The sequence below is a fragment of the Heliangelus exortis genome, chromosome 22, assembly GCF_036169615.1.
Source record: "Heliangelus exortis chromosome 22, bHelExo1.hap1, whole genome shotgun sequence".
NCBI classification, from domain to species: domain Eukaryota; kingdom Metazoa; phylum Chordata; class Aves; order Apodiformes; family Trochilidae; genus Heliangelus; species Heliangelus exortis.
In genome coordinates, this window is record NC_092443.1 from 6,869,901 (window position 1) to 6,887,444 (window position 17,544).

The 17,544-nt window shown below is 54.4% G+C and overlaps 2 protein-coding genes across 5 annotated transcripts in view; one reads left to right on the top strand and one right to left on the bottom strand.

The window, feature by feature from the left end:
* Positions 1-1,653: 1,653 nt before the first annotated feature.
* Positions 1,654-9,071, bottom strand: OLFML2A (olfactomedin like 2A). Its single transcript, XM_071766478.1, has 8 exons — positions 8,925-9,071; positions 4,974-5,237; positions 4,783-4,890; positions 4,481-4,666; positions 4,038-4,299; positions 3,675-3,908; positions 3,320-3,505; positions 1,654-3,093 (listed from the first exon to the last, which is right to left on the bottom strand). The coding sequence occupies exons 1-8, from the start codon at positions 8,988-8,990 to the stop codon at positions 2,492-2,494; spliced, it is 1,908 nt and encodes a 635-aa protein (XP_071622579.1). The 5' UTR covers positions 8,991-9,071; the 3' UTR covers positions 1,654-2,491.
* Positions 9,072-9,553: 482 nt separating this feature from the next.
* NR6A1 (nuclear receptor subfamily 6 group A member 1) overlaps positions 9,554-17,544 on the top strand; it is a 71,379-nt gene continuing 63,388 nt past the window's right edge. For 2 of the 4 annotated variants that reach the window (XM_071766483.1, XM_071766481.1), the window contains exons 1-2: positions 9,554-9,783; positions 16,900-16,941. In XM_071766483.1, coding sequence (XP_071622584.1) covers positions 9,717-9,783; positions 16,900-16,941 — 109 coding nt within the window. In that variant the 5' untranslated portion in view covers positions 9,554-9,716. The remainder of the gene's footprint in view (positions 9,784-16,899; positions 16,942-17,544) is intronic. The other 2 variants (XM_071766479.1, XM_071766482.1) reach the window with 2 other exon arrangements.

Sequence of the window (17,544 nt, forward strand, 5' to 3'; positions counted from 1 at the left end):
GACAGAGACCAGGAGCAGCACCTGAGACTCAAGGCCAGGACCAGGCTTCAGAGACAATGGACTGGGACCATGGCCAGGAGCAGGACCAGGACAAGGACTGCTGGGTCTGGAGCTCCATATCCAACACATGTCCCCTTGGGCAGCAGCAATAGCGAGGGAGATTTCCACATATTCCAGTGCCACCAAATCAAGCCACCAGTGTTGCCATGGAGATGGGCTGGTCAGGCTGCAGATGGGGAGCATCAGAGCAGGTGCTCAGAGGCATTTCCATTGCCCTCACCTGAGGTGTGATTCCCTGACATGAAACATCAGAGAAAGGGGATCAGAGAGACTTTAGACTGAGAAAACAGCATGGAGCAGTTGGGGGATCTGGGAACTCTGAAGGACCCAGCACAATAACCCCCTCAGAAACAAAAGCCCCCTTGTTTTTGCTCACTGCTGGTGTTCTGTGTGTGAGTAGCTGGGGGGCTGCTTCCCCAGGGCCCACACCCCACCTCTCACAGTGCTGCAGCTTACAGCCTGTGCTGCCAAGAAACCTTCTGAGGCTGCAGAGTGCTGCCAGCCCACTGTCCCCTGTTACGCGTTGCCTTTTGCCCCCATGTCTCCCCTCCCCAGCTTTCCCCAGCCCCGTAGACAGGCCGAGCTGGTGCATGTGGCTGTGGGATTCAGGGGCATGGCCAGGCAGCTGTAGGGGGGGGGGAAAGTATTTAATGAAATATCTGTCATGTGGGTGTAATTAAAGCTTTTCGTTATCACAGCGTTAGGGGCAGCAAGGGGCTTGCTCCCAGAGGGGTGCTTTTGCAGGAGGCCCCATGGCTGCAATTAAGTAACCCCCCAGCCATGTGGGTTTAATTACCCCCTTCGCCCTCTTTTCTTCCCGGGGGGATCGGCGGGGCACCCGCAGCTCAGCCTGGCGCAGCAAGGCAGCGTGGAGCCACCGCAGCCCCTGCCGAAGATCAACAAAGCCCTGGAATTAGAGATGTGCTGGGAGTTTACTTTACCGCTAAAAAATGTCAGAAATCCGTATTGTTTGGACAGGGATTTGCTGGGGATCGCTAGATAAAAGCTTGGCAGGGAGCCAACCAGGGGGGAGGAAAGTCAGTCATGTCCTTTCTTGTGGTGGGGACTTCTGGCCAAGCAAGGGATGCTCCACACCCCCCGGCACAGGGACTTTAGGGGCAGAGGGTGTCTTTATGAGCCAGAGCAGGACCTGGAAAGGGGCTGCCAGGCTGCCCAGTGATCCCTTCAGGTCTTTGCAAGAGGAAACATTTCAGCCGTGTTGGCACAAGGAGCCCGGTCACAGCCCGACGGGACACCGGGCTGGCAGGCAGGGCTAGCGGTGCTGAGGGGTGGCAGCCCTGGCACGTACAGCCTGGAGCGGGAGGAGATGGACGCGGGGGCTGCTCTTGCCCCCCGGCCCTCCAGCAGCTCCGCGATTGCCAAATCCTGCAGGAGCAGGGCAGCTGCTCCGGCCGTGCCCACGCTCAGCTGCCCTCCTGTCGTCCTCATAAAGGGGCTCAGCTCACACCAGGACACTCCGAACCCACTTTTCCCCAGGACCTGCAGGGTTTGCCCCCCCAGGTCTGTTCCCGAGACCCGCCCGCCCCTCCCTGCCCGACTGCGGGAGAAACGACGGCGCAGCAGTCCCCTGACTCATCTGTTACATTTTTCTTTAATACCGTTCACGTCTAAAATGACCAAAACCAAGCCAAGCGCTCCCGGCCCCTCGCCCGGGCCACAGGCGGGGAGCAAGAGGGCAGCGGGTCCCCGGTGCGGGGTGCAGGCAGGGGTGTCTGCGGGCAGGGCACTGCTCTGCGCCCGCTGCCGGGAGAGGGGACTCCGCGCGGCTCCGGTGAATGCAATTTAAATAATAAGCTAATGAGCGGCAAAAGCAAAGGCATCTTAATCACGTCTCCTAAAATAGCCATAGCAGCTGCTGCTCCTGCCCCGGCAGTGTGGGGGCCCTGCCCGCCCGCGGGGGAAGGGGCAGGCGAGGGCATGGGGCCCAGGCAACCGGCACTGCTCTGTCGGTACTCGCACCGCTGGCAGCAGGCGGTTGCGGGCAGCACGGGGCCGGGCGGGGTGTGCGGTGCGCGGTACGGGCGGTGCGCGGTACGGGCTCGATGCGGTGGCGTGGGGTGGGCGCTGCCATGTGGCCGACAGCACAGACTCGGCTGCCTCCCGGTGCTGCAGGAACGCGGATCTGAGCTCCTCTCCCTCCTCCCCAGGAAGGCAACACCGGTCGAGCCATCGGCCGTGGGGCGGCCCCACAGCCCCAGAAGCCACGCTGTCATGGGGGGGGTCTGTGCCTACCTGCACCCCCCGCCCTGCAATGTGGCAGGTGCAGTGCAGGTGCAGAAGGTGGAGGGGGGTTGGGATGAAAGCCAGAGCCCTGGCCCAGCTGGGGTGCCAGGGCCAGGCTGTGTCAGGGAGTCCTGGCTGGGCACAGTGGGGAGTGGGATAGGGATGCAGCTGGGATCCGGCCCGGCGCTCACACCACAAAGTGTAGCCCATAGGTCATCTGATGGCCGTTGTCCCAGGCGTAGAGCACCTTCTCCTTGGGGTTGTAGTCGACCTGTGTGGTGAGGGCATACTGGTTGAGGAAGGGCAGCCGGAGCTCTGCCTCTGTGTCTGTGTGTGTGTCGAAGGCATAGGAGATCTGCCCTTCCTTCTGGTTGTAGGTGTCCACAGCGTAGAGGATGCCACAGATGATGAAGCAGTTCCCGTAGGCATTGCGCTTCAGCCCTGTCTTCCAGGTGGTCTCCCTGCGCACCGAGAGGTCCCCGGGGTCGAGTCGGCTCAGGACGATCACCTCCTGCTGTGAGTAGTCGTAGTCCACAGAGGGGTAGATGACCCAGAGCCCACTCTCATCCACAGCAAAGTCAATGTCTGAGTGGCCCTTCCACTTCCAGGGTGTTGTGTCCTCGTACACCACGTCATGGAGCAGTGCCCAGCCTGCTACGTACCGCTCCTTCAGGTCATACTTAATGATGTTCTTGGTGAAGGCACGGTTGTAGTAAAAGGCACCCTTGTATACCACATGCCCGGTGCCAATCCAGTTGTAGGGCAGCTTGTAGAGGTTGCTCCAGCGGCCTGTGAGCAGATGGGAGAGCTGTTGGGACCCCTCACAGCACTGGGGTCCCATGAATAAAGGCCTAAGCATGCTGGTAGGCACAAGGGACTTCTGCCCTCACCACTGCCCCATGGGTGTTGCAGGTCCCCATCAGTTGCCCACCAACCCACGGCCTGGCACAGCTGGTGATAAGCACCCACCCAGGAGGATCCGAGGTTCCTCAACCTTTCCACCACCTGCCCTCACCCTGCTTGAAGTTGTCAAGGCTCCTGAACTCCACCAGGCTGTTGCCATAGTAGTAGTTGGTGACGTAGATGCGGTCATCCTTGGCAGCAGGATCCTTCATCCAGGCCCCTTCATTGCGCCCATAGCTGTGGTGCTCTGTGGGGGGCTCCACCGACTTGATGGTGCCTTCACACTCCACCTCCTTTACTGGGTACCGAGTAAGAGGAGGAGGAAGGCTTACCCCTGCCCCAGGCAGCCTGCCTCTGCCTGGGGCAAGGAAGTCCTTTGCCATGGCAGGGCAATTGCTGGCCTAGCCTGGCCACAAGTGCTGGAACCACCAGGGTGGGTGTCCCCTCCCAGTCCCCTGCTCACCCACCTCTGTTTGGTGTTTTGGGGCTCATGGTACTGTCAGCCCCCTGCTCAAGGATGGCTGGGGGGGTGTTGTGGACGGTGGTGCGGGGGGCCAGGGCAGTGCTGGCAACAGCCGTGGTGCTGGGCACGGTGGTCTCTACCCTCATGACAGCCTGGGCTGGGGTCCCTTTAGCCAGAGGGGGTGGGTGAACCTTCTCCTCCTGCTGTTCTGGCATAGCTGCCCCCCTTGCAGAGATCTCTGTGGGGGATGAGCCGGGGGGAAGTTGCATTGGCAGGGGAAGCCTCTGGGCCTCTGCCCTGCCGAGCAGCACCATGGCAGGAGGGGGCCCCAAGACCCCCAGACCCCTGATCCATCCCAGGGACTCACCACGACTGCTGGCCGGCCCCTCGGCCCCCGCCTGCCCAGCCTTGTAGTAAGTGATGCCCCGAACCACTGTTTGCTGGTACACTGATGGCTTGGGCTTGGGGGTGGGTTGTGCTCCCCCCCTGGCCTTCAGGTTATCCTTCTTTGGCTTCTCAGGCTTCAGCTGCTTCTCTTTGGGTGCTCGGGGGGCTGCCACCTTGTCCCCCAGTGCCTTGCGGGTGCTGGGGTACCGTCCTGCCTCCTTCTCTGGGCTGCCCGCTGTGTCCTGGGGGGCACAGCCTGATCAGACCCCTTCCCCTCCCTCCCATGCTACTGCCATGCCAGGCAGGGGAGCAGACACCAGCCCAGTGCTCCCCAATGTGAGGCCACAAGCACTGAAGCTCAGCTCTGCCCTGCAGCAGAAGCTCAGTGGCAGTGGCCATGCCTGTGAGGGGTCCTGGGGGTACCTGTGCCTTGCTCTCAGGGACAGCAGCAGCATCCTTCTGCAGCAGCTGGTAGCCCAGGTTGGAGATCTCCTTCTTGATGCTGATCATGATGTCAGAGTAGTTCTCATAGCGTTTCATCTGGTCAGTGAGGCGCATGACACTCTCCTTCATGAAGTCATTCTCCCTGCTCAGGTTGGTCTTGATGGTCTGGAGGAGAGAAGAGGTGTGGAGCCCCACTCGGGGAGCCCATGGTACCCCCAGATGGTCCCAACCAACCAAGACAGGGCAGGCTGCAGGGACGGTGTCTGCTGGAGCTCACTCACCTCCTCCAGTGTGTTCATCTGGGCCACCACCTTGCTGATGTAGGAATGCACCTTCATCAGGTCCATGCTGTAAAGTGTTCCCTCCAGCAGGTCCACCATGGACTGCAGCTGCAGAGGGACAGCAGGGCTGGGACATGGGGTAGGGGGAGGGGGTCTCTGTCCCCCCCCCATCCCTCCACACCTGAAGATACCTTGAAGAGCTCGGGGGCCTGCTTCTTCAGCTTCTCCATCTTCCATTCGTTCTCACAGGGGTTGAGCGAGGAGGGGGGGGCAGTGCAGGAGCACTTGCAGTCAGCCCCTGAGCTCACCGTCTCCACCGTGTAGAAGTCCTCCACCCGCACGCTGCCGCTGCGGAGGCGGCTGCAGGCGTCCTTGCTGAGCGGCCGCAGGATGCACTTGCAGCGGCAGTCGGAACCCTCCGAGGTCATCCGGACCTGGTCCACCTCACCCAGTGCCTGTGGGGACATGTGGCTGTGGGGCAGCTGGTGCCCCACCTGGGTGCCCTGGGGGCCCTGACCCCAGCCAGCCATTACAGCCGACTTCCCCTCTGCTGCATGGCCACCACCCCTGGGCTCCTGGCTGTGCTCTGCAGAGTGTGGGGAGTTGTCTGGCCCAGAGCACCTTGTCCCAGCACCCCAAACCCTTGTGGCGGTGACAAAACCCAGGCAGCTGCTCAGCCCTGTGGCCATCAGAGTGTTTTGTGCCTCAGGTCCCATTTCTGTGACTGTTTCCCTGCCTCCAGCAAGACCTATGTGAGCAGGGATGGTGGTGAGGAGACCCAGAAACTACTCTGTCCCCCTCCAGCCCTGAGCCCACACAGGGTCCCTTGTTCATGGTGACACGCAGGGGTGAGCTCAGCCCCTCCAGACTCCCGCAATGGCCCAGGGCACACACTCAAGGGCTCCCTTGTTTCTACACACGGCCCTGACTCATGCTACAGGGCCCAGGGTGCTTTCCAGCTGTTTTCTGCAGATTCCCCCTGCGTTGTGCTGGGGAACAAGGCAGTGTTGAGGAGTTGTGTTCCTCTTCCCCTCCCTGTCACCAGTGGTTCCCCTGTGGGCTCTGGCAGGGAGCACGGCCAGGTTGCTCACGGCGTGGGGATGCGCCTGCTTCGAGCACCCGGAGCGTGGGAGAACCGGGAGCAGCAGCACAGTGACCCTGCAGAGGGTTCTGACACACCCTGGGAAACAGAACGGTGGCAGAGCTGGGAAATGATCTCAGCTCTGGCTCTCCCATCCTCCTTGGAGCACAGCGTGGTGTGGAAAAGGGCAGAGACCCACGAGCTGATGTCTTGCCTGTGGGCAGCACCCGCGGCCATGCAGGCTCCGTCCTCCCACTGGGTTGATGTGCTTGCGGCTCCGGGCGGTGGCTTTGCCTGAGAGCTGCCGCCCCAGCAGGGTCCCCTCACAGCCGGGGCAGGAGCTTCCCTTCGTGAAGGGCAGCAAAACCTCCTGCATTTTGCATTTCAAAAAACCCTCTTTCTTTAAGGTCCCGCTGGCTGGGAGTAAAACACCCGGTGGCCCAGAGGGCTGTAAATCCAAGAGGATCTAATCAAGGTCTCGGCAGGGAGCAGCAGGGCACGGAGAGGGACGCCCCGCAGACACCACCTCTCCAGCTCTCGCACCCCCTTGGGCCCCCTGACCTCCCCACGGCCATGCCGGTGCCTGTGCAAACAGGCAGGACGATTCCCAGCACGGGGTGAGCTGCCGGCTGCTCCACACACAGCCGGGCGAACTCCATCCTTCCATGTGCACGGTGCTGCTCAAGGTCCTGATGTGCACATGCATCCCTGTGGGAGCCCTTCACAAGGTCCTGGTGTGTCCCAGAGCAGTCCCACTGAATTCCCAGCCAGGGTCCTCTATTCCCATTAACAACCTGGTGAAGCCCTAGGAGTCCCACTGTGCAGCGGCTGCTTACACGCAGCAGTGCACGGGGGACCCGGCAAGCAGGGGTGTGAGGGTGTCCTGCACAGCATGAAGGGGCAACCTCTTCCCCAGAGCCCCTCTGGTTGAAGCCATGTATCTCCTGGGTCTCAAGAACAGCCCCTGGGCAGGCAGGCAGCCAGTGACCCAGGGCCCCAGCATCTGCTTTTGTCTCACGGATGAGCTGCTGCTCAGCAAAATCTGATCCTCGAGTCGAGGTGCCAGTGGACCCTGGGTTCCAGGGGGAAAGCAGCTGCCCCTTCCTGGGTGCACCTCGCTGTGCACGATCCAGGGCAGCCGCCTGCCTTCACGTGGGGTAGTAACATTAAACCTCGTTCTGCCTTTTGAGCAGCTTCCTTAAGCAGGGTCTGTTTATATGGAAAAGGCTATAAACAAGGAAGTCTTAAAAAAAAGGACCCTGCGCAGTCAGTTCTGTGAGGGTCACCCCGCCTCCCTCCTTGAGATGCTGCTTGATGCTTGCCTGGGTGCTCTTCCCCAGTCTCTGCCTGGCCCTGTCCCAATTCTTGTGCCCCTTCACCCCAGTGGGACCCACTCCCCAACGGTGTGTGGGTGGTTTAGGATGTGGGAAGCATGAGGCAGCTCCAGCTGAAGGCTGGCATGCTGCACTGGTGGCTTAGGGACAAAAACTAACAGCTTTCCAAGAAACCTTTGTGGGGCTGCTGCGGCCCCCCAGAGTCTTGGGTGGTTCTTTCCCTGAACCCTCCTGCTTGTTGCATACCCCAGCCCAGGGTGCAGGCAGGCAGGTGCTGCTCCTCCTCCAGGGCTGGGTCCCTTCTCAACAGTGGGATAGAGCACCCATGGCTGGCATGGGTGTAGCTTCCCTGCACTTTGCTGAGGGTTTCCTCACTCCCAGGTTTTTACGAGCTGAGTAATTTTCCCAGAGCTGCCTGGTTCTGGGATCTCTTGCGAGAACATCCATGTGAGCAGGAAGCTTGTGCCATTATTTGGAGAAAGCGGGACCTTTGACAATGAACCTTGGACAGCTTTTAGGCTGTCCTTTGATTGCTGCCAGAGGACTCGTTTAGGAGGAAAACACGCTGTGTTGATAAGCATGCTGCTGCACTGCGTGCCTCTCGCACAGCTGCTGGGAGGCATGTCCCCATCACGGGAGGGAAACCGCGCCACCCTCCTCTTCCTTCTCCTCCCCAACTTGGCACAAGGCATGAAATACATTCTGCAGCCGGGGAGCTGGGGCAGAGCCGGGCTGTGGCTGATGGTGGCCAGGCTCTGGGCACTGGTACTGCTCGGGTGTCCCATGTTGGTCACGGGGACACGACCACGCAAAACGTTTGCGCGGCAAGGGAATGCCCACCGATGGGATCTGATCCAAACTTCAAGAACTGAAAAAATACTTTTCAAGTACAGTGGGCAGCACCTGCTGATGATTCCGAAGCGCTCGGGACACCACTCCCAAGCCAACTGCTTCATCTCATTCCACCAAATAACTTGGAAAATCTTGGCTTTGGTGATCGTAGCATCAGCACCCCTCCTACCTGGGGCCTACTACCCTCCCCCTAGCTGATGTCCTGGCCCGGCTGCGGGTCAACAGACACCCACGGATTAAGGCGAGGGGCTGGATCCCACAAAGCCTTGTCCGGGCTGTTCTCTCTGGCACAGACACGCTAATTGCAGAGCTCAGCACCGCAGCTTGGGCACCTTCCAACCCCCCAGCACGCTCACAGCCCAGCACACCCCCTCCGCCGAGACCCTCGCCGCGCAAGGAAACCACCGCACCGGCCTCTCCCCGGGAACATCCCACGCTCCTGACCCTTCGCCCCCCCACCCTCGCTTCCCGTGGAGGGGGCGGGCAGTGCCTGAGCCCGGTCTTGCCCAGCGGCGCTTGCCGGGGCATCGATGCCCCAAAATCTGCAGGAAATCCCGGCCCGCGGACGCGGGTCTCGGATCCCAGCGCAGGTTGCTGGGACGGAGCCAGCCCGCTCTGCCCGCGGGGTAACGGGGCAGCCCCGGGCGGCTGGAGGCAGGAGCGCCCCCGCCCGCTCCACCTTGGGAACCCCCGGAGCCCGTCCGCTGCCACCGGGGCCACCGGACCGGCACCGCCGCTCCCGAAGGAGGCGACCCGGACGGCAGGGAGCAAGGGCTGTACCCGCACGCTTCAGAGCTCCAGTGGAGGCGCGGCGGGTGGGCACACCCTGGCTCCGATCCCAGCCCCGGTGCCGGTCCCGGTGCGGCCGGTCTTACCGTAGCGGCGCCGCGCGCCGCGGCCAGCGCCGGGAGCAGCAGCGCCGGGAGCAGCAGCGCCCGCATGGCGAGAGCGGCGCCGAGCGCCCGCACCGTGCGCCCGCTCCGCCCGTCCCGTCCCGTCCCGGCGGGGAGGAGCCGCCCGTCCCGCCCGCTCGTCCTGCCCCGCCCCGTCCCGCCGGCGACACCGGCCCCAGCAGCGGCGCCGCTGCGGCGGGGGCGGTGCGGTCGTCCCCGGGCGGAGCTGCCTGGGGCCGTGCGGGCTTTCCCGTACCGCGGGATGCTCATTTCCCCGTACCGGGGCTGCCCGCTCCCTCCGTGCTGCCCGGTGCCGCTTTCCCGGGATAGCCGATCCCTTCCTCTGTCGAGGTGGGATTCCCGGGCGGACCCGCCCGCTCCCTCCCCCGGTCTGCCCGGTGCCGCGGTGGGCCCGCCCCTCCTTCCCGCCCCGACGCTTCTGAGCGAGCCTAGGTGTGTCCGGCCGTGACCCCACAGCCTGCGCGGAGCCCACCGGGGCGGTGCCCCCAGGACCGGGCCCACTGGACCGCCCGCGGGGCGGGGCCGGGCCGGGGGCGGCCCCGTGGGTACATCCGGGCGGCGCGGTCGGACTACGCTTCCCGCCGTGCCTCGCGGGAGGGCGGGGCGGCCCGGCTCGGCCCGGCCCGAGCGCGGCGCCCGCAGCGGCGGCTCTGGCTGTCAGCAGCGCCCGGAGCGGCCATGGGGCAGCGCGGCCGCCGGGGCCCCTGAGACCCGCCGCGCCCCGGCCCGGCCCGGCGCGGCCCCGGCGCCGCCATGGAGCTGGAGCCGCCCGCCGAGCTCCCGGAGCCCCGCGCCGCCGCCAAGGGGCCGCCCCGCAACGGTGAGTGGAACGCGGGGAGGGGTCCGGCCCGGCGCGGGCTCCCCTCGGGGCCGGTAACGCAGCGGGGCGCGGTGCCGGGGGCTCCGCGGGCCGCCCCTCGGCAGCCCCCCGGGTGCGGTGGCGGGGCGGGGGGTCCCGGTGGCTGCAACTTTCCGCCGTGGTGGGGCACAACAAAGGGCCGCGCCGGCAGCGCGTGTTGCCCGCCTGCCCGCTGACAGGGTCCCGCCGCTCCGGAGAGGCGGGGGGTTGGGTGGGCCGGGGTCTCCGCTTGTGCCGGGCGCCCGTCGGTAGCACCGCCGCTCCCTGCCCGTTTTCCCCCAAACCGGGACCGCGGTCCTATCTGAACCCTCTGCCTGGCCACGGGGCCACCCCCAGCCCCCCGGGCTGCCCGCACTGCCCTCCTCGGTGCGCTCGGTTCGGGTCAGCCCCGGGTGCGGTGGGTGCGGGAGCGGGGCCGCGCTGCAGCGCTGCCGGGGATGTTTATGGGCACCATTTGGAGGCTGTTACCCCGCCGGTATGCAAATGCTGCATCTGCACTTGAATGTCCCTGCCAATTTTTATGGTTTACAATTGCATTTTACCATCTGAAGGTGCTTTTTCCTACAAAGGATTCGCTCAGACAAAAGAGGCTCCTTATCGGGCAGCATCGCTGGCATTTCCTAGATACCAGCCCCACCAAAATACACAGCGCTGGCAGCCACAGAAACGCTCATTTCTGTCATTGCCCTCAAACGTAACGTTGAAGTCTGTCCCTTTGTGAGGCTGCTAGAAGCATTTTATTTCTGACACAATTAGATGGTACTTCTCATCCTTTAACGATTTTAGAACTTTCTGACTTAAATTTGGGAAATGTCTGTTCCTCTGCCATCCCTGGTATTAGTGCTTTGTCTGCATTTACTGTTTTTCCCACATTAATGTGGAAGTTTGGCGGGGGATATTTTTTGGTTAATCAGATGAGTTTGAGTTCTTTGCGTGTCTTGCACAGTTTTTTCATGTGATATGTGTACCTGTGGCTGCAGTTAGTCTTTTGAATGGATGATGTAACAACCTTTTACTACTTTGCCTGAAAAAAATGTGAAATAGGGGCACAGTGTTGAGACACTGCTTGACCTTCAGTCTTTCTAAAGCCTACAACAGCCAGGGGAGGAGCAGCAGAAATTGGCTTGTTACTTTGTTGGCTTATAAAATACCTGCAAATAGTAATGGAAAATTAAGAGCCTTGAAACTGATTCTTTTCAAGGAAAATTCGTAGTGTGCTTGGCTCTGTGAGGTACAGCATCTTCACGGCTTGTGAAAGCAGTTAAAGTTTTATGATGATATATGCAAGGAGAAAGATACATAGATACATATATAAAAGTAGGCTTATAGTCTTGGTGGCTATGTTAAAATCACTAATGAACTTAAGCTCTGCACGTGGCTTCTGTGCTAACCCTAAGTAAACTCCCACAAGTTTATTGGCATCTTCAGTGAAAGAAGCCTCAGAATCACTTTGAAATGTGGTTATAGGATTTCATTTCAGCAGTTACGGGGAATTACAGCCTCATTATTTGCAGGGGCATTTGACATCCTTAGAGTACAAGATGATGGTTGTCCTTTACTGATTTGAGTACATCCCAGTCCATGTAAGAAGCATGTTTTGTCATTGCACAAATAAATGGCAAGGAGTAAAGAAAATTTTTTTAAAAAGTCATGTAATTAGGGCATTCACTTTTCCAGTGCTACTAACAATGATTTTTCAAGAGTCCTATTAAAGACCAGTTCCCCTATAGTTTCAGTGACATGTTTTTCTTTCTGAATGGAACGTGATGCTTTTCACACCGTTTTAATCGCTTTGTTTTAGCTAAAATAGTGGTAGAGAAGGTTATCTAGAATTATGGTAACTTTGGAAACTTTGTGTGGACAGGGTCTTGGAAACTTTTAAATATTAGGAGACTACTTGAATTTTTGGTTCCCTTAAAATTACTGGAATTTCAGATAGGTAGATTACTGATATGGGTGAATTTAATACCAGAGAGCAGAGGAAGGTTGTAGGAGCACAGAGAATAAAAGTTTTTTTTTAAAGCAAAACCCCACTGCTTGCATCCCTTCCCTTTTCACCATGCTCCCAAACTTTACCGGTGCACACTGACATTTTTAGTGGTTCTTTATGCTTGGTTGCTTTGCATCTGATGAGATAAGCCTTTGCTTAACAAAGACTATTTCATTGATACAGTTAGGTCTTAGTTTACTTGCTGTAAACTTTTCTTTGAAGGCATAGGAAGAAAACCAGATCAAGTTGTCGAATGGCAATGCTGCTGAAGTCAAATGTTTCCGAATAAACAAGAAGCTACAGTGTTATTTTGACTCAGTATTGGCTTGTTGAATGTGGATGGCTCTGGCTTTTGTAAATAATAATAGACAAAAATAATAGAATTCTGAGCTTTGGGTCTGTGATGGAAAGTAAGACTTGTGGGAAGAGCTAAATTTCTTTCTTATTTGATTTGATGGTCAGATGGAAAAATACCTCTTGTAAAGTTGGAATTTGGTATTGATGGCTTCTGTAGATCATTAATCAGGAAAATGGGTTTATGCATGCCTTTTTGTACTAAAAACAGGGCTAGCAATGTATGTTCAGCAGATGCAGTGTGTGTTGTGACACTGCAGCAACAGCATTTTCCCCCTGCTCTGCTATAAAACAGTATAAGGTTACTACTGTATTATACAAAATGAAGGAACTTTTCCATCTAGGAATTGATTTCATGAGTGTTGGGCAGCAATAGAAATTTTTGTGTCCTGTCTTTGGCAAGTTTTGTGATATCTTTTTTTTTTTGGTGGGGGGAATGTGTAAGTGGTTTATTAAATTACCGTTCAACTCTTACAGGGTGGTAGCTTTGAACAAATGCATTTACACTGGCATTTTCTGAGAAGGAGAGCACAGTTTATCCTGTTGATAAACTGCCTGTTTAAATAAAGCCTTCAGCAGTGTAATCTGGTAATTCTAATTAAGTCATTTACATACAGAATTGGCCCAGGGTTTCATCAGATGGTTGCTGTTGAGCTGAAATGCATTCTTTCCCTCCAGCTGTATTAAACCAGCCTTTTGATCCTTTCCTTTTTTTTTTTTTAGCCCCTAAGCTGGCGTGGTGATCACTTTGCAGAGTTAGTTGAGAAAGGGAAGTTGAGGGACAAGAGGACCCTTCGAGGTTTAGTTTTTGTCTTAATTATTACTGTTCTAATTACCTAATTAGAAGACTTCCAGCTTTTACATGTTGATAAAAATGATTCTGTACAGGTTTTTTACAAAGAGGAAATACACCACCAATGGACTTGCTTCGGTGAAGTTCTTTATTGGTAATTGGTTACCAGTGACTTATCGGGTAAGCAGTGTGTAGCTGGAATATCCTCCTGCTACTCCAGCTCTTTGATAAGGAGGCTTCCTTTACAAAGGGTGGACCCCTTGTCCTTCAGAGAGCAGAAGTCTGCGTCCCCTTGCCTACTCCTCCCAGTTGCTCAGATAGGTGAAATTTAAACTTAGAGCAGTGTCTGGTCAGCCTGAAGGGTTCATTTTTTAAAGCCCTTTTCCCCTTTATGGATGAATCTGAAAAATATCTTAATTTAGTCTCACAGCTGTAACTTGACTGTTGTGTTGTTTGGCAGTAGGTACCAAGATTTATTCCTGAGTACATTGTTACTTTAGGTGTCTGTGTGTGCTTTCTCCAGGAGACTCTGTCCTGTGCCTGCTCCATCACCAGCTGTACAGAAATGCCAGTTCTGTGGATCACAAGCTGTGATTATTCTCACCTGCAAATAACTTGATGTAATATGGCCTTCTGCCTTACTGGGGCTTTGGTTTAGGGTGGGTAACAGTCCAGCTGAGATCTTGGTTTATTTTGCAGCAGACTGTGAGCTCAGGGCAATTTGGGTGCTAAGAGATTCGGGTTTGATGATCTTTGCATGACTATACCTTTGCTTTCTGGCTTTGTAAAGCTTTTTTTGCTTACTTCTATTTTCCTGCCTACTTGATAGGTGCTGTATGGGTCTGTCACCTTAACACTTGGGCTGACCTTTAGTATTTCACTTTGATTTACATAGCGCCTCTACTCAGGGAACTGTCCCTATCACAGGGTGATATCCATAAAAATGACACTTCCTAGTCTTGAAAAAAATCCCCAGGCCCATTGGGGACATGTGAAAAGGACACCCAGCGGGAAGAGAGGCCCATGGCTTGAAATATTCATCAATCATTTTCCTGGCACCAGGAAACCAATCAACTCTTCTAAGGGGTAGAGAGTAATCAATCACACAATGTGAGAAATGGAGATCACTGGCCCTACCAAAAATGTTCCTTCAGGTTGACAGAGTAAAAGTGTTGTGTTTGTGCTTATTCACAAGTAGTAACTTACACCCTGGGTGTAAAGGACTCTGTCTTTTGTAAAGACAATTGGTGAAGAAAAGGATTTAATGTTGTATAGGCAGTCTAAGCTTGAACTAAAGATTTTGTTTCCAGTGGGGAAGCTGAGCTATGTTTTGCTTTGAGATTTTTTTCTTTACCTTTCTGTAGCTGATAGGTGAAGGTTTTGTCTCCTGTTCCCAAACCCGTGTTCTGTAAGGGGCAAATACAGCAGCATGGTTTTTTTCTCTAGAGGATAAGAATTTTAACATTTTGCACTTCTTTTGTGTAACAACTGAAGTTTGAAGTAGCTTGTATTGCAAACTGATACTGAGGAAGAGATGCACCTCTGGATGTGTGTCCTCTTTTTCTGTCTTTAACTTCTGTTAAAAAAAAACACCATAAGTTGCCAAATAATAAGTAAACAGTAGTTGTCAACATCTGTAGGATATTTTATTGCAGCAAGTGAAAAGGGGTTATTTGAATTTTTATTCTCTAACAAGATGCTATAAATTGGAACAAGAGTTGTTTATAACTTTGTTCTTTCTATGGCAACCTCTGCCATAGCAGTTACAGAAGAAATGCCATAGTAATTATGGTAAAATAATTGGCAAGTTTATTTCTAGAGTTCCTTCCTCAGGAAATCATTTCTTCTGTGCCTGATAGGGAGCAAGAGGCATTGAGGTGATGGGCCTGGTGAGCTCTGGCCCTGCTGCTGGTGATGGCAGGCCCTCAAGTATTTAAAAAGGTTTGAGTGCAGTGTGTGTGTAACAGCTAATAATGAATAAGATTGCCAGCTGCTCTTAAATGCTGAGAACAAAATCCCCAAATCCGGGCTAGTAATTAAAAGCTTTGAAATGACCTTGAATCTAAAGCTGTCTTGAAGTAAATTTGACTTTTGCCTGTTGCAAAAGAGGTTGGGAACCATGGTGTTCTGTGCTCTTTGGTGCAGTACTTCATGGCAGCCTTGGATGAACACACAAAACCAGAAATAATTGGAATGCAGTTGAGGCAAAAACCAGCCATGTGGAATGGTTGCAAGTACCTTCTCAAAAGAAAAGTGAACTGGGCTCTATGTAGAAATAACCAGCGAATAAAACTGCATACACCTAACTTCTTGGAAATGAAATGGCTCACCCTACTTAAATACCCAGTTGGATTTGTCACATCTTTTTAAAAGTAACCTCTACTTTTCATAGTCAGTGCAGGTACAGAGTTTCTTGTCCTTCTCTGAGAGTATGAACTGACACAAGCTGCATCTCTGCTGCAGCAGCATCATTACTGTGGGCTGTTGCTAATCCAGCTCTGCATCTTTCTTATAGAGCTGGTGGTATCATTGGGATGTGTTTGTAGTTTAGCACTGATCTGGTCTAATGGTGTTGAAACCCCCTTTCTTAGACTGTCTTGGAGCTATTGCTTTTTTGGGGAGAGCCTTGATTATTAGGAATTTTTAGGGTTTTTTGGTAGAAGTTGTCCTGTTTGTCAGTGAGGAGGGTAGTACACACAAAATTATGAACTGTCATAATGTACATACCAGGATTTCTCCTACATCCAGGAAGTTTTTATCCACTTAAGTATTCATAGTGTCAAAATGGAGGGTTTTCATGAACTGAAGTGAAATCAGGAGTGGAGTTGATTAAGGGTGGTGGAAACTCCTGCTGGGAGTGTTTCCAGGCTTGCCTTGAGCCTCTCCACAGCATCAGGGCAGTGCTAGAGCCATTCTCATCTTACTCAGGCCACTGAAGATCAGGTCACATTGGGATTATTTTCCTTGGGTTGAGTAAGAGGTTTTCAATCTTGGGGAGGGTTTGTGGTTGGGGTGCAGGAGGCTCGTGCTCAAATGACAATCCTTCCCCCACACTGCTGGCCAAGCAGAACGTGGCCATCTGTGAAATGTGAGGTGCTGAGCAGGGGGGAGGGCCCATGTAGGAGTGCTCTTCCGATTTTTAGAGCAATTAATTTGTAATTAACATGAGACAAGAACTTGGGAGTCCCCAGTTTGCAAGTATGCTGATTTGCTGTGTGTTGGCAGTTGACAGAAAAATATCAGTAGGCCAAACGTGGGCTGTGGTGGAGTTCTGCTGAGCCCCACGTGGGGAGAAGGAGTTGTCCACCTTGCTAGAGTGAGCCCCAGAGAGAAAGGGAAGTGTTGCTGGAATTGCAGACAGCAGGAGCTGATATGGTTTGCAGTAGATGTACAGTAGGTGGGGAGAGAATTGGATTTCCCTGGATTCTTGCTTGCATATAATGCCCAATCCCTGGGAGGCCAAATGTGCAATGTCAGTTTTTTTACTCACACGCCAAAACATGGGTTGGTAGGAGTGAAAGGGAAGTGCTCACTGAGACTGTACATCACTGGCTTTCATGAAAGCAAGGTGCTTGAATCAATAATGAAGGAAAACATTTTTAACAGGGTCTAACACTTTTACATTCCACAGCAGACATTACACCCCACCAAACTCTGTGGGGCACTTCCATGTGCTGACCCACAAGCCTTGGAAGTTTAAATACATGGTGCCAAGAGAAGCTTGGATAGGACAGCATGGCTGGTGCCACCCAGCCACCTCATTTCATAGCTGTTGCAGGAATGTGCTGTACCCAGTTTGCTGTAAAGCTTTTTCCCCTCTGATGCTGCTTAAATGTTGGTTGTACTTTCAGTGGTTTGATGATGCAGTCTTTGTATGTGTGGTAAAAATTAGGCAAGTCATTTCAATGTGTAGTGCTTACACCTCTTTTTCACATTCTAGGATTCTGTCGAGATCCTCCCACAGAGCACGATTCATCCACTAGTAAGTACTAATTAGTACTAGTTAGTACTAGTTAGTCTTCTCACCTCCAGGCCAGTGCCACCAGCCATGTCCCAGCAGGAACTGGCTGTGAGCAGCTGAAAGCCACTAGAGTTAGAATCTGTAATATTATCTCCACTAATTAAAATTTGAAGATAAATACTGTCTAATTAATTAACCTTGATGTTAGGGAAAAGCTTTTTTCAGACCCACAAAAGCACTCTTATGCTTCTCCAGAACCCCAGTTTGTCAGTGCCATTTGTGCATCAGCAGGTGGAATAAAAGGTCCCATTCCCTGTCTTGTGATGGACAGGGCCACTTCCCATCCTGTTTCCAGCCTGGCACACTGGTGGGCAACTGGAACTCCTCACCTCTGGGAACCTTGCCCAGTTTGCAGCCTGATCCCTGGTGCATTCTTTGTCATATTATGATATTTATCATTAGACAGGTATTAATTTGAGTTGATAACTCTTAAAAATTAGCAGTTCTGTTCTTGTATAATAGTTAATTCTGTTTGTTGATGCAGGCAATTTGAATGGACTCAGCAGATGGATTTTGCTACAGTATATCCCTTGTGCTTGCCAACACATTATCAGTGATCAGAAA